Below are 15,275 nucleotides of genomic sequence, written 5' to 3'. Positions count from 1 at the left end.
AAACACTTGGGCTCAAGTGATTCTCTTACCTCACCCTCCCAAGTAGCTGGGACTAACAACACCCTGCTAGTTTTAGAATGGGAGTCTCTCTCTTGCTCAGGCTGGTCTCAAACTAGTGAGCAAAGGCAATCCACCCACCTTGGCCTCCCAAAGTGCTAGGATTATAGGCGTTAGCCACCGTGCCCAGCCTAATTTTTTTTAGTTTTTGTTTTTTATTTTAAATCTCTGATCTTGTTGATCTATATTTTCTGATAATATTTTTTTTGTAGCTAATTTCTGTCTCCCAGTATGGAAGAAGATAATAGCCTGTTCCCTGAGGATGAGCTTTTGGACAGCGTCCCCCTTTTGGAAGATGGTAATAAAGGTTCTTTCACATAGCTCAAGTTTTAGCAACAAGAAAACAAATTACATGCTTCATACATTCCCTTTAATTTCCTTTATTTCAGGGAGACTTAAGTCTCTTTTTTTTTTTTTTTTTTTGTAGAGACAGAGTCTCACTGTACCGCCCTGGGGTAGAGTGCTGTGGCGTCACACGGCTCACAGCAACCTCTAACTCTTGGGCTTACGCGATTCTCTTGCCTCAGCCTCCGGAGCAGCTGGGACTACAGGCGCCCGCCACAACGCCTGGCTATTTTTTGGTTGCAGTTTGGCCGGGGGCTGGGTTTGAACCCGCCACCCTCGGCATATGGGGCCGGCGCCCTACTCACTGAGCCACAGGCGCCGCCCGAGACTTAAGTCTCTTAAACTCACATTTTGTCTCAAAGAGGGACATTATATATTATCATCTTTAGTTGAAAGAAAAATTTATGGTTGAGAATCTCAAAAGTGGCAGACCATAGTCTAATTTCCAGCATCACTATTGAGAAATCTGATGCCATTTTTATCCCAATCCTTTGAATGCAACCTATTTTTGTTTTCTTTTTGTGGAAGCTTTTAGATTAAAAAAAAACCTCTGATGATCTGAAATTTTTCTGAGACGTGCCTTGATTTGGTTCTCGTGCTGGGCCCAAGGCCGTTCCAATGTGGAAACACCTCCCCTCTGGTTCTGTGTGCAGTCAGCTGCCTTTGTCCAAGCTTCCTTATAACACTGCCCAGCCTCTGCCCCCTCACTGCTCTCTTGGTGAGTGTCAATTTATGCCTTTTCAGTCATTTTAACTGAAAGTTGATGAAGGAGTGAAGATAAACCCAACAGTTTGACTTGCTCTGTTTTGCTGGAATCCTGCAGAGGTTTTCTCGACAATGGCCCTCAGGCTGCTTTGTGTGAGAGCTCTTCATGTCCTCCAGAGCTCCTGCAGAACCAGAGGCTTTGGTTCACGTCTGTTTACCTTTCAGTATTATTATCTATTTATTCATTTAAAGCAGCAGTAGTGAAGCTATTAGAGGAGACAGAGTGGTTTAATGGAAGATGGTTGGATTTTCCACCTGTGTTAGTCTGTTGTGATATCACACATGATGAGAGAGAGAAACAAACCCTGTGTTAGTATTGTTATGAAAGTAGTTTTGACCTTACAGGCCCCTGACTCGGAGGTCCCTTGACTAAGTGTTAAGCACCATCATCCTAAGACCCTATTCCTATCACTGCCCATCCTAAAACTTCACACTTGAATGTTTAATCTGCTTTTTTTTTTTTTTTTAACTCTTGCTTTGACTTCTAGAGAGAGATGAATTAGAGGATCCAGGGTTTGAGGCTGCATCTCTCCCTCAGGAAGCTGAGAATGGTGCTCGCCCCAAGTCCTACTGGTAACCCACTGGGGAGGGCAGCTTCGTTTCCCCACACCCCGCCCCCAGCTCCTGGGGTGCTGCACCCAGAGCTCTCGCCCAAGGACTGGGCTCTGCATACTGTGGATGGTGTGCATGGCAGCTGGTGTCCTTTCTTTTTTTTTTTTTAAGTTCAATGAAGCAAAAAAATATTGATGCTGACAAAACGAAGAAGATAGCTGTGGAAGATAGAACTCAGACGTTTCACCTGAGGAAGACCTTGAGCTGTCTGGATAAGATGCACGAAGAGAAAGATCTTTTCATTCAGAAAACGAGGTGAGCACAGTGTGAGGGCCTGGGCTGTCTGTGACGCATCAGGAGGCAGGGGTGGTCCTGCACCTATCTCCCCGAGACCCTTCAAAGAGGGTCCTGCCAGTTTTCTGTGGAGGGAAAACTCAGCGACACTCCCCAGTAGCTGATGCCAGGGTGCTCTCAGCCCCTTCCAAACAGTGTGGATGCCACCCAAACACCAGCACTCAGAGTCACTCTGTGCCACGTCGGGGAAGTGACTTCTTGCCTTTGAATGTATTTGTACTTTAGGTGTGGGCTGGGGTGGGGGTGGGGTGCTAAATTACTTGAAAGCATATTGTAGATGTGATGCTTTACTCCTAAATATTTCAGTGTCATCCTTCTGTGTAACCTCCACACCACTCCTTCCCCCAGGAAAGCAAGCACGTTCATCACCCCCAGGCCAGCACCTCCCCATGCCATGCCCCTTGTCTCCAGAGGGCTGGGGAGCTCTGGACAGGGTTTTACTCTGTTGTTCCTTGGGCAGAGTCATCCCACAAGAGCTTGTGCTGAAACCAGGGTTCCGTGCAGGCCCACACCCCCTGAAGGTGGCCCCAGACGGCCTGGTGGGTGTTTCAGGTCACTGTGGGGGGCTCTGCCCTAACTCACCCCCTACCCCCTCACTGGTGCCCTTCACACTAGTGCTCCAACTCCAGGATTTCTGCAGCTCTGCAGTGTCCTTAGCTCCTGAGTACACACCACTGTTGGGTGGAGACCACACAGCTGGTCCCCTGTAGCAGGGATTTCAGAGAAAGGGGACAGGACCCTGCTCATGTCCCTTGATTTTGTTGCGGTGACCCAGCCAGGGCAAGTGGAGAGCTAGAGGCCTGACCCTGCCCACCGGGTCCCACTGCCCCTTGAGGGGTTGGACTTTCAGGGAACCGTTATCCAGATTCTCACGTCCATGATCTAGAGAGGAGCTGCGTGCCTGTCGCCAGAGGATGGAACTTCTCCGCACACAGCAGGAGAGCTTGGCGGCCGAGATTGCTGCGGAAAGCGCGGCCAACAATGTGTAGGTGGCCCTGTACCTGGAGTTGAGCAGGCCATCAGGCGGGTGGTGCCCACACATGGCCAGGGCAGTGCCACGGGCTTGCTCACTCCCCAGGGGTGTCAGGCCCCTTTCACATGCGGGCAGGGCAGGGCAGGCAGCACACAGAGCCCAGAACAGCCCCACTGTCGGGTGGCCACAGCACCAGCAGGACCACATGGCCAAGTGGCCATGAAGCCAAAAAGGCTGGGCCAGCAGGCCGTGAAGAACGCCTAGGACTGCTTTAGCCCCCAGCAGCAGGGTGAGGGGGGCAGGAGGGCAGACCCAGGAGCCACTTAGTGGATGCTGGAAAGGCCTGGCTCTGCACTGCAGACCCAGGGAGCCCCACTGCACCTTCAGGGGATGCAGGGCCTGGCTGAGTTCCACTCAGCCCTGAGAAGGGCCCCAGAGGATGTGGGCATGAGCTTCTGGTACAGCTGTTCTCATAGACCAGCCACCTGTCTGCTCCTCCACCCCCACCCTCCACGCCACCTGGGCCCTGACTGCCCAGCAGAAGTGGGCACATGACTTTCGAGTGTCTCCCTGCTGAGAGTGGGCAGGTCAGGACAGGCACCAGGTGGCCATGGGGCCCATCTCAAGCTGAGGCCTGACCCGCCTGCCCTGTCCCTTCACTGTGCTGCAGGGCAGCCATCGGCCGTCTCCAGGCAGCATCCAGACGTCTGTGCACAGAGCTGGAGAACGAAAGAGACTTGCAGACGAAGATCATGGCCATGCTGGCAGAGAATGAGTGAGTCAGGGCAGCAGGAGCTGCTGGGTGTGGGCCAGGTGATGGGTCCTAGTGTGAGGGCCGCGTCTGGAGTATTTTGCACTTAATGTCAAGCTGCTTAAAACCCAAAGGTAACTTATCAGATGGAAGACTTGAAAGGGCAAGAAGATGTCACACTTCTGACATGTTCAGTTTCTCCATATTCACTGCGTTCTCGGGAACTGTAAAGTCGACGCTCCCGTTGATTGTGTCTTTGATATGATGAAGCTTTTTAATTTAATCAGGTTCTAGTTGTTAATTTTTGTTGTTGCTGTGATTGTCTTTGGGGTCTTCTTGGTAAATTCTTTTACCATCGGTAAAACCGATGTCCATATGGGTTTTTTCAACATTTTCTCCTAGAATCCTTACAGTTTCGCACCTCAGGGTTGTCTGTCATCCATCATGAACTAACTTTTATGACTGGTTAGGGTGTGCATCCTGTTTCAGTCTCTGCATGTGGCTGTCCAGTTTTCCCAGCACCATTTACTAAACAAGGGTTCTTCCCCCAGCATGCATCACTGTCCGCCTTGTCAAACAGCCTACGCCAATGTAAGGATGGCTCCATATCTGGGTTTTCTGTTCTGAACATTGGTCTGAGAATGAACAGATGACCTACAGGATGGGAGGAAACATTTGCACGCTATGTATTCAATAAAGGGCTGACACCCAAAGTCTATAAAGAACTCAAGTAGGCCAAGGTGGGTGGATCACTTGAGCTCAGGAATTCGAGACCAGCCTGAGCCAGAGCAAGACCCTGTCTCTACTGAAAAGAGAAAAACTGAGGTAAGAGGATTGCATGAGCCCAAGTTGGAGATTCAGCACTCCACCCAGGGTGACAGCTTGAGACTGTCTCAAAAAACAAACAAACAAACAAAAAAAAAAACATACACACAAAAAAAATAGCAGAGTTTGGTGGTGGGCGCCTGTAGTCCCACCACCAAGGCTAAGGCAGAGGATTCCTTGAACTTAAGACTTTCGGGTTGCTATAAGCTATGATGTCACAGCAGTCTACCTGGGGCAAGAAAGTGAGACTCTGTCTCAAAGAAATCAGGTAAATCAGCAAGTAAAAATCAAACAACCTCATAAAAAAATTGAGCTTCCTACGCAGAGTGGCCCTGGCTCTGAACCCTGTCGTTTGTCCCTTTCCCTATGGCATCAGCAGCACTGATGCTGCTCATCCAATTAATTACTGCCCTGACAGTCCCAGGGTGATTTCCAGTCCTATCATTTCTCTGTCTTAGCCTCCTACCACAAGGAGCTTTCTCTTCTCCTTGTTTCTTTCTTTCTTTCTTTATTAGTGTACAGTACAGTTTCTGTTCACATCGTGGGTTATAACCTGTCATCATTGGCTCTGGTGATCCAAGCTGTCCTCCGGGCTGGCTCTTGGTCCTATGTGCATGTCCCTGTCACCCTTGAGCACCTCTGCCACACAAGCTGTCCTGGGCTCCCCTTATTCCCTGCCCTGCCCCTAGATATGCCAGTAGCTGGGTGGTGCCCACAGTTCATGGCTCCCCTAAGGCAGGCCACCAACCTCCAGACAGCTCCCACCAAACCCCTGACCCACAGCTGAGCGGTGTCTATAGGTGTGTCCCTCTGCTGCCTGAGAGTGTCTACAGGTGTGTCCCTCTGCTGTCTCCCCTCTAAGGTGTGAAGGCTGGACACACTCCTGAAATTCTCTTCCCTGCAGTTCTGCAGGCCCTCCTGTTGGGGCCTGCATTGCCCTGGGAGTCCATTTCAGCTGAGCTCACATGTCAGCAAGTTGGGGAAACTCCCAGGGAGGCCTAAGATCCCCACAGCAGGAGCGTGGATGCCTGTCCTTCAGGCCCTGAGCCAGGGCCCAATGTGTGCTGGTCCAATGGGCAGTAGAGAGCTCTTGGGGCCTGAATCTGTGGCTTGGTGGTTTAGACCCATTCCTTGTTCACCCACCCCTCCGCTCAAGTCAGTGAGCGTCTGCTATGTGCCACTGTCTCTTCTGAGCACTCAGATCTATCAGTGCTCAAGATGAGTGAAGACTCTGCCTAGCTGAGCCTCGAGGTCATGGTCACACAACCGCTCTGCTCCTACACTCAAGCTCAGAGCAGGCAAGAGGAGGCTCCAGGTGCCTGGTCAGCCGCATGACACCTGCTGGGTGCCTTCTCTGACAGTGGCCATTTTCTATCACCACAAACCTGCTGGCTCAACACAGTCCTGTAGCCTAGCGGCCAGAACTGGGCCCCTTGGGCCACAGATGAGGTGTGGCAGGGCTGCGTTCCTTCCGGAGGCCAGGGCTTCTTCTAGTTCCAGGGACCTCCTGGCCCTTCCTGTCTCCACGGCCTGCTGCCCACATAGACCAGCCCAGTTCCCCTCAGAGCCCACATCACTGAGCTCACCAAAGTGCTTGGGCAGGACCCAGGAAGTCTCACCATGGCCTCAGGGGTGTGCCCGAGGCATGGTGGAACTTTTCCAGTGTGTGGTCTCTCCAGATACTCAGATTCCTCCTCCTGCGTGTTACCAGGGAATGTCTGGCCCCACTGTCTGCTTTGTGGGTCTCTCCTGAGTCCAGGCTCCCCCAGCCAACTGGAGCCACTCAGTGTGAGGTGAGCTGGCCAGCACATGGTGTCAGCACATGGGGCTGGGCTCAGGCCTCTCAGCTCAGACTTTGTGGCCCCCGAGCCTGCTGGCATCTACGGGAGGGGGAAGGTGGTGTGGGCCTCCAGGCAGCTCAGGGCCAAGCTGTTTCCACTGCCAATAGATTGGGGTTCAAGGTACATAGACCTGTCCAAATCTACTCAGAAGAGCTCACTCCTGCCCTAGAGTTCCGTTGTTTTCCTATGGCCTCTGCAATGGCCTGGGTGTTAGTGTCCCCCCCATGCACTAGTGACGGTGTGAAGAGGTGAGGGCTCTGCCCTCATGGGTAGGATCAGTGCCCTATAAAGGGCCAGGGGCAGCAGGGTCATCCCTTTCCAACCTTCTGTCCCCACCCTGTGAGGACACTGCAAAGGCACCATCTACGAGGAGCAGCCTTCGCCAGACATGGAATCTGCTGGGATCTTGATCAGAACTTCCCAGCCTCCAGAACTATGAAAATTAAATTTCTGTTGTTTATAAATGATCCTGTGTCTGGCATTTTGCTATAGCAGCAGCAACAGACTGAGACGGCGTCCTGCCTTCACACAAGGGACCTTGCAAGCTGTTAAATCACATGGTCATTTAGCCACTCGAGGCATCACAGAACAGGGAGGAGCAACTGCCTCACCCATATGACTGAGAGTGGATGGGTGGACGCACGGTCCCCCAGACTGAAGGGTCTCAGGACAAACAGATGGCCTCGCACATGGGCAGGCCCTGGGTCAGACTGGATCAAGAGTAGATGGAAACACTGCGTGTGAAGGACATCAGCGGACACTGCCAATCACGGAAGGTCCAGGTGACCACAGGCACTGCAGAGCAGTCAGTTACCTAAAATCATCCAAGACTGACTCAGGAAGAGATGGAAGCACTGCGTGTCAGAGACGTCAGCGAGCTCTGCCAATTACAGAAAATCCCTTCTGTAATAGTCATTCATCTAAAATCACCCCAACAGAGAATGTAGTGTATAGTATGCCAGGTTTTTAAATGAGGTGGCATAAGATTAATGCCAAAACCAGGAGGACAGGTCTGGCCTGGTGGCTCACGCTTGTAATCCTAATATCTGGGAAGTTGAGGTAGGTGGATTGCCTGAGCTTAGGAGTTCAAGACCAGCCTGAGCAAGAATGAGACCCTATCTCTACTAAAGATAGAAAAACTAGCTGGGTGCTATGGTGCCTATAGTTCCAGCTATTTGGGAGGTTGAGGCAAGAGGATCACTTGAACCCAGGAGTTTGAGGTTGCTGTGAGCTCACCCCATGGCACTCTATCCAGGGAGACCGAATGAGACTGTCTCAAAAAAAAAAAAAAAAAAAAACAACGAAGAGGACAGTATAAGACAAGAAAAGTAGAACCCAATCTCAGGAAATAAGTAGAAAAGTCCTATATAAAATGTAAAAATCAAAACCAGCCAGGCATAGTGGCACCTGTAGTTCAGCTACTCAAGAGACTGGGGCTGCTGTGAGCTGTGACAACGCCAATGCATTCCAGCCAAGGCAACAAGGCCTGCCTTGCAGATAAAGTGGAAACGCAGCCACGTACCAGACACTCACGCAGAAACACACGCTGGTGCCCAGCTGGGATTATGCCCTGGGAACCCAAAACAAGCCCAACATAAGCCACTGAAACATAAGGGCCAGACAACGTCTCCATGCCAGGAGGACTGAGGAGGGCCAGGGTGCAGCAGCCACTGCTCAGGGATTGCATGGAGGCAGGTTTATGGTTTATTACAAAAACTTTAGTGAACAGGAACCAAGGGACATTCTTGGCTCACTGAGTGTGCTTACCACAGACCCCGCGGGCACTGTGTACATGCAGGCCACCAGGACCCCGCATACCCTCACGGTCAAGGCCAAATTGGGCAGGTCTCTAGTCACCAGTAAAAAGGCAGATGTAGCTGGGATGGGGCTGCCTGTCATCATGCTGCCGAGCCCCTCCCCAACCACATGTGTACACTGAGGGGTGGTCTTGGGTTGGTTAATTAGCAGCAGTGACCTTCTCGCCCAGCAGAAGCCAGTCCCACCATTTCTTCCTGAATGTCTGCCTCAAGTGAGGCAGGGCCCACATGGCCAGCTGACCCAGTGCTTGGGCACGGTAATGCCCACGTGTGTATAGGGAGCTTAGGCCCTGTCCCAGACTGAGCTGGTGATTTCCTGAAGGGTGGCAGCAGCCAGGCCGGGTCTGCCTCTGGGCAGCTTTGGCCAAGGGGCAGCATTCAAGGGGAAATGATCTGTCGGTGGTATCCACTGTCCACCTGGAGTGCTTGTCTGAGTTCAGTGCCCGGACCCTCCCCAGGCCCCAAGATGGACATGCAGCCCCTGTTGCCACCATAAACCAGAGGCCTCTTATTTTTCAAGGAACGCCATGTGGCACATCGAGCTTGAGCAGGGGCAGCTGGAGGACTTCCGGAAGTCAGATGCAAAGCAGGTGCAGGCCTCCAGGCAGCACCTGCAGGAGCGTGCAGTGCGGCAGCTCAGCTGGGAGAAGGAGGCTGTGGGGAAGGCAGAGAGGACCCAGCTGCTGCGGGTGCGGTAAGCCCAGGAGGGCCAGCTCCAGCCAGCCATCCTGCCCACAGCTTTCTCTGGGGCCTTTCCCAAGTTCCCCCTCATACTTCCCTCCCCAGCCAGGCTGTGCCCTGGGCTCCACACCCTCCCCAGCTGCTCTCTGGGCCCTAAGTGTCCAGATCCAGTCCCCCCACATCCCAGGCAGCCCCTGCATATTCCCCAGGCTACAGGCCAGTCCCCCACCCCCATCTGAGAGCATCTCCCCACTGGCACCCAGCTCCTTCCCATCTCACTCTGCGGCTCCCAAGCCATGAGCCAGGTCCTCCCCACCCCACCCCACCCCTCATTGCCAGCTTTCTCCAATGCTTCCTGAGGGGTCCTGGCCCCAGCTGTGGACACTGCGGGCTCTGGTCCCAGCTTCCATCCCAGGCGGGATGAAGCCTGGCCTTTGGTGGCTTTGGCTTGATGTCCGAGCTGCCCACAGTGCCTGGTCTAGCTATGCCCTTCATGCCCGGCCCCCAAGGGAGCCAGCGGAGACAGACCCAAAGGGCAGTAGCCCTGGAAATGAGTGAGGCTGGCTCTGTCCTCACTAACCCATCTCATGGCAGGAGGTCCCTGCACATGCAGAAGGAGCATGGACTTAGGCACCAGAAACTGGTGGAAGACGCCCAGAAGAATCGCAAGATCGCCATGGCATTCCTGAAGGCCTCCCTGGGAAGGTAGCTTTTCTCTCCAGAATCTCCTTGAGGAGAAACCCAAGAATGTAGGTCCTTTGCTTTTGTTTTGAAATTCCTCTATTTTGTCATCATTGTCATATTGTCAAAACCCAAGTAATCTGTATTTTAGTCCTGGGTTGCTGTTTATTTTCAGAAGAGGATGTGAGTTGTGACGTTTCCAGCAGCATGCTCTTGTAGTTTGGCCTTCATGGTGCTTTTCCCTTTTGAGCTGTCCTCTTGCAGTACCCACCAGGTGGAAATGCCAACACCCAAAACTCTTGTAGTTTTACCATCACCTCTCAGCCCCTGGCTGTCCCTGGTTAAAAATGCTTCCCCCTGCAGAGTTCGACAGCAAGAGGAGGAGGAGGAGGCGGAGGCCCAAGAGCACCTGAGGAGGCGCATGGAGGCTGTGCTGGCACTGAAGAACAGCATCACCGCCAACCGGGTAAGCGCGGGCAGCCTGGCCCTGTCCTGGGCCCACTGCCCACTTAGTGGCTCCCTGGAGGCTCCCTGAGCATCTGTGGGGATTTCTTGCCCTTGGGCCCTGTTCTTGTGGTAAGAGCAGGGACATGCTGCTGAGGGGCAGGGGAACAGGGCTCCAGGGGGTCACAAACAGGGCCAGGGTTGGGCACTTGGCCTGGGAAAGTGGAGAGAAGAGTTGGGCAGAGGATGGAGCCCATAAGCATAGAAGGCCACTGGGCCTGTGGGAGCTCGGGGAGGGTGAGGGGGATGTATAGGTTGGTGGAGCTGCCCCAGGTGATGTGACCTGCATGTGGAGAGGGACCAGACACCTGAAAACCACTTCCCATGGGGTCCCCAAGTGTCAGCACTGACTTGGTGATGCCTGTCTGAAGGAAAGCCGTGTGCTTGCTGGGCACACACAGTGTGCTGATGCCATCACCTCTGCTTTCTATTTCCAAGGAAACGCTGCGGAAGTTCCAAGCATGGAGCCGGGCCAAGGGACAGCTGGCAGAGCAGAGGGCCCAGGTGGAGAAGGAGGTGGTTCTGGCCCAGGGTGGGGATGCCTTCAGGCACCTTCTCCATCAGCGCCGGCATCAGGAGCTAGAGGCCCAGACGAGGTGAGGGGGCGGCAGGTGTTGGGGAGTTGGGGGGCTTGCCCTGCCTCAGCACAGCCACTCTCAGGGTGGGCCGGAAACTCAGGAGAACCGCAGGGTTGCAGCTCCCAGCAGGGAACTGAGCCAAAAGAGCATCTGAGCCACACCAAGTTCCCCCAGGGAGCCTGAGAATGTCTACAGGCTGCACCCTATGCTGCCTGGAGTCTTGGTTTGCAGCTCTGGGTGCCCCCAGAAAGTAGCCAGGACCAGGGCTCTCCAGAGGCCGAGGTGTCTGCGCCAGACCCCCATTCCCATCCCTTGCCTGCCTCTCAAGGCCAAGGTTTGTAACGACCACTTCTGGCTGTCCCAGCCATGTACCTGATGTGCCAGCAACTTCCACATCACCATCCTCTGCCTTCACCTGAGGAGTGGCCTGCTTCCCCCACACCCTGACCTGGCCTCTGGCTAGGGGCAGCCTTCTCCCCCCAAGTCATAATCAGAGCTCTGGGCTGCCTGTTTGCAGCCCTTGGCGGGAGTCCTAGGACAGTTCCCCACACCTACACGTCCCTCAGCCCAGCCAGGCCTGTCTCAGAAGAGGTACCCAGCAAGGGACAGCTCTGCCGCTGTTGTGGTTTGTGCCCCAGCTGCCAGCCTGGGGATGTGAGCACAAAGCAGCCCATGGGGCCCAGTCCTACTGTGAGATGGTGCTGCCAGCCAGGGTGGGACCTACATCTGGGATCCCCATCCTCCTGGGCTCTCTGTCTGCCCCACATGGGGCCACCCCAGAACCAGGATGTCCCCACCCAAGTGCAGGCCAGCCCTGCCTGGCTGAAGGCATCTCTGCACAGGGCCTTTGAGGAGCAGCAGAAGCTCCGGAGGCAGGAGATTGTCAGCCGCATCTTGAAGGAGGAGGCTGAGGAAGAAAGCCGCAAGAAGCAGCGTCCCCCCAGCACCACCGCAGCCCTCCAGACCCTGAGGGACAAGACCTGGTGCTACATCTCTGACATCTTCGAGGGCAAGGCCGTAGCCCCAGCTGCCTCTTTCCTCCAGGTGAGCAGAGCTGCCTCCCGTGTGGAACCCCCTACCTGGACTACTGACATGAAGGGCCTCGGGCACCCTCGGAGCCACAGCTACCCACAGAGCAGTGCCACTGGGCTCTCTGTGCCCAGGGGCAGCAGGCCACACAGCTCGGGGTCTCCACACGCAAGTGCCCACAGCCTTGCCCTGGGCTCCCGCTAGCACCTGGTCACCCTAAGCTGCCTCCTCGGACATTGGGAGGCCTCATGCCTGTCCCTAGACACAGGGCTGGGCCGCCACACTGAGGGAGAGGCCACCATCCCACTGTAAGTCTTCCTGTTTCATGTGTAAAGAATCTGATTCAAATTTATTAATTTTATGAGGCATAATAATCTCTAATAGTACAAGAAACCAAAAATATGCAGTATTGCTGTAGAGTTAAAGAATCTTCCAGTTGTGATAGCAGCCAGCTTAATGAGCTGATTCCAGCAATGGCGAGTTTCTGTGTTTCTCTTTTTCTTCCCGATTAATATGAGGACACATCCAATTGGGTTACACTGTTTGCATTTGTCAAGTCCAAGTTGTAGCTGTGTCCCACACTGGGAGGTGTGCCCTGCACCCACACCTGTTCCTGCTGGGAAGGAGCCTGCCATCCCCTTTTGTATTGAGTTTCTCTCTCCTGTGAGGGTGTTGTTAATCTACAAGTTTCCACTTGGTATTAAGCACAGGCGATGCCTGTTGTCCATTCCTGTGAATGGGATATGAGCACAAAGCAGCCCATGGGGCCTAGTCCTACTGTGAGACGGTGCTGCCAAGCAGGGTGGGGCCTACATCTGGGATCCCCATCCTCCTGGGCTCTCTGTCTGCCCCACATGGGGCCACCCCAGAACCAGGATGTCCCCACCCAAGTGCAAGCAGTCCCTGCCTGCCTGCCTGCCTGCCTGAAGGCGTCTCTGTGCAGGGCCTTCGAGGAGCATCAGAAGCTCCAGAGGCAGGAGATCAGGACTTAGGAAAATCCTCCAGATCCATCCAAGTTGTGACGAAGGATACAAAATCTATTGTTTCTTTATGGCTGAAAAGCATTCCATGGTGTACACATACCATAGTTGTTGTTGTTTTTTTTCTTTTTTGTTTTTTTTGTAGAGATAGAGTCTCACTGTACTGCCCTTGGGTAGAGTGCCGTGGTGTCACACGGCTCACAGCAACCTCTAACTCTTGGACTTACACGATTCTCTTGCCTCAGCCTCCTGAGCAGCTGGGACTACAGGCGCCCGCCACAATGCCCGGCTATTTTTTGTTGTTGTTGTTGTTGCAGTTTGGCCGGGGCTAGGTTTGAACCCATCACCCTGGGCATATGGGGCCGGCACCCTACTCACTGAGCCACAGGCGCCGCCCATACCATAGTTTTTTTTTTTTTTTTTTTTCATACCATAGTTTTTTAATCCATTCGTGTGTCTAAGGGCACTTGGACTGTTCCCACATCTTTGCAGTTGTAAATTGGCCTGCTATAAACATTCAAGTGCAAATGTCCTTATGGTAAAATGACTTTTCTTTTAAATTTCAGATTAATGTGAGTACAAATTAATTAGGTTACATTGTTTGCATTTGTTATGTAAAGTCCAGGTTGTAGTTGAGCCCCTCACACAGCAGGCATCATTTATCCCTAAATTGTGCCTGTTAAGTGACACCAAACTGCCTCCTTCCTCCCCCCCCACTTGAATTTAATTGTGTTTTTGTCTCATGTATAAAGTCTCCATTTTTTTTAGAGCTGGAGAGTACTCCACGGTGTACATACACCACAGTGTATTAACCCATTCGTGGGTTATGGGCACTCGGGTTGGACTTTTTTTCTTTTGGAAGATACCCTAGTAATGGGATTGTGGGATCAAATAGAAGGTCTATTTTCAGTTCTTTGAGGACTGTCCATACTTCTTTCCACAGAGGCTGCACTAGTTTGCAGACCCACCAACAGGGCAGGCGTTCCCCTCTCTATACCCGAGCCAGCACCCATTCCTTTGGGACCTTGTGATGTGGGCCAGTCCCATTGGGGTTCGGTGACATCACAGGTGGTTTTGATTGGCATTTCTGTAATAATTAGAGACAGTGAAAAAAATTTGACAAGTTTGCTGGCCATTTGTCCTCAGGAGAAAAGATTCTGTTCATGTCTCTTGCCCAGATTTTGGTGGGGTTGTTCTTTTTTTGTGTGTGGATTTGCTTGAGTTCTTTGTAGACTCTAGTTATTACCCTTTATTGGATTCATGGCATGGGAATCTCTTTGCTCTGTTGTGCAGAGACTTAACTGGATCAGGCTCCATTTATGTTTGTTGTTGCTGCAGTTGCCTTTGGGGTCTTTTTCATAAATTCTTTCCTGAGACCAATATTGTTAGGATTTTTTCCCAGACTTTCTTTTAGATGTTTTTATAGATTGCTGTCTTAGGTTTAAATCTTTTATATCCATCATGAGTTAACTTTTGTAAGTGGTGAGAGGTATGGGTCCAGTTTCAGTCTTACATGTGGCTATCCAGTTCTCCCAGCACCATTTATTAAATAGAGATTCTTTTCCCCAGTGTATACTTTTGTTTGCTTATTAATGTCGCCCTGAAGAGGGCAGATTTCCTCTCACCCCCATTCATTCAAATCAATGGCCTGTTCTGTGTCACCTGCCAGTGTAGGTGACTGCCCTCAGCTGGGGGGATTTATTTCTAGTTTTCCTTTCCTTAAGGGTGTGGGGTAGGGATAATGGCCCCCTCCTGAGACTCTGCCCTTTTGAAGGTCGAGGTCACTGTCTCTTTGGGCTGAGCTTCTGCCAGTGCCTTGCCCTGCATCACAAAGGGTCCTTTCCTGCTTCCCAGGGCCCCCATGCAGGGGCAGAGTCTCTACCCCTACCTACTCCCTGCTTCAGCCCTTCCTGCACCCTCTCCAGAGGCACCTTCCCTGCCCACTCCATGCCCATGCCCATCCCCATGCCTGTCTCCATGTCCCATCTGTCTCCCTGGGGCACGTCGCCGCATGCAGCCACATTCCTGTCTCCGTCCCACCTTCTGGTCTGTCCTTGCCGTCCACCCAGCTCACTATAGTGCCCACTTTCCCTGCAGGCCTAGCACAGAGGGCCCAGAGCCAGGTTGGCCCACAAGGCCCCAGCCCACAATGGTTCTAGGGAAACCATCGCAGCGTCCTCCTGGGATTAGCATGGGGCTCTCCCAGGTAGGAGCAGTGACCATGGAGGGTCAGAGGCCAGGATGCCCACCCGTAAACTAGAGTATTTTCCAATCAGAGGGATGTTGTACACTCTTCTTAGCATTGTAGAAAAATATTTAATAATGTCTAAAATATTTCTATTTTACATGGGAAAGGTCAGAAAACAGTGTAAGAACAACTGGAACGGCGCAGCGCCCATAGCTCAGTGAGTAGGGCGCCAGCCACATACGTCAAAGCAGGTAGGTTCAAGCCCTGCCCGGGCCTGCTAAATAACAATGACAACTGCAACCAAAAAATAGCCGGGTGTTGTGGCTAATGCCTGCAGTCCCAGCTGCTCAGGAG

The 15,275-nt window shown here is 52.7% G+C and overlaps 1 protein-coding gene across 1 annotated transcript in view; it reads left to right on the top strand.

The window, feature by feature from the left end:
• CFAP74 (cilia and flagella associated protein 74) overlaps nt 1-15,275 on the top strand; it is a 69,789-nt gene that overhangs the window by 18,986 nt on the left and 35,528 nt on the right. The window contains exons 2-11 of the mRNA XM_053577137.1: nt 270-355; nt 1,656-1,740; nt 1,891-2,034; nt 2,960-3,058; nt 3,717-3,821; nt 8,801-8,974; nt 9,556-9,666; nt 10,006-10,108; nt 10,585-10,742; nt 11,567-11,768. Coding sequence (XP_053433112.1) covers nt 289-355; nt 1,656-1,740; nt 1,891-2,034; nt 2,960-3,058; nt 3,717-3,821; nt 8,801-8,974; nt 9,556-9,666; nt 10,006-10,108; nt 10,585-10,742; nt 11,567-11,768 — 1,248 coding nt within the window. The 5' untranslated portion in view covers nt 270-288. The remainder of the gene's footprint in view (nt 1-269; nt 356-1,655; nt 1,741-1,890; nt 2,035-2,959; nt 3,059-3,716; nt 3,822-8,800; nt 8,975-9,555; nt 9,667-10,005; nt 10,109-10,584; nt 10,743-11,566; nt 11,769-15,275) is intronic.

This window comes from Nycticebus coucang, chromosome 22, assembly GCF_027406575.1.
Source record: "Nycticebus coucang isolate mNycCou1 chromosome 22, mNycCou1.pri, whole genome shotgun sequence".
NCBI lineage: Eukaryota > Metazoa > Chordata > Mammalia > Primates > Lorisidae > Nycticebus > Nycticebus coucang.
Note: the sequence above shows the minus strand (reverse complement) of the source record. Positions and strands in the feature narration are given on the sequence as shown.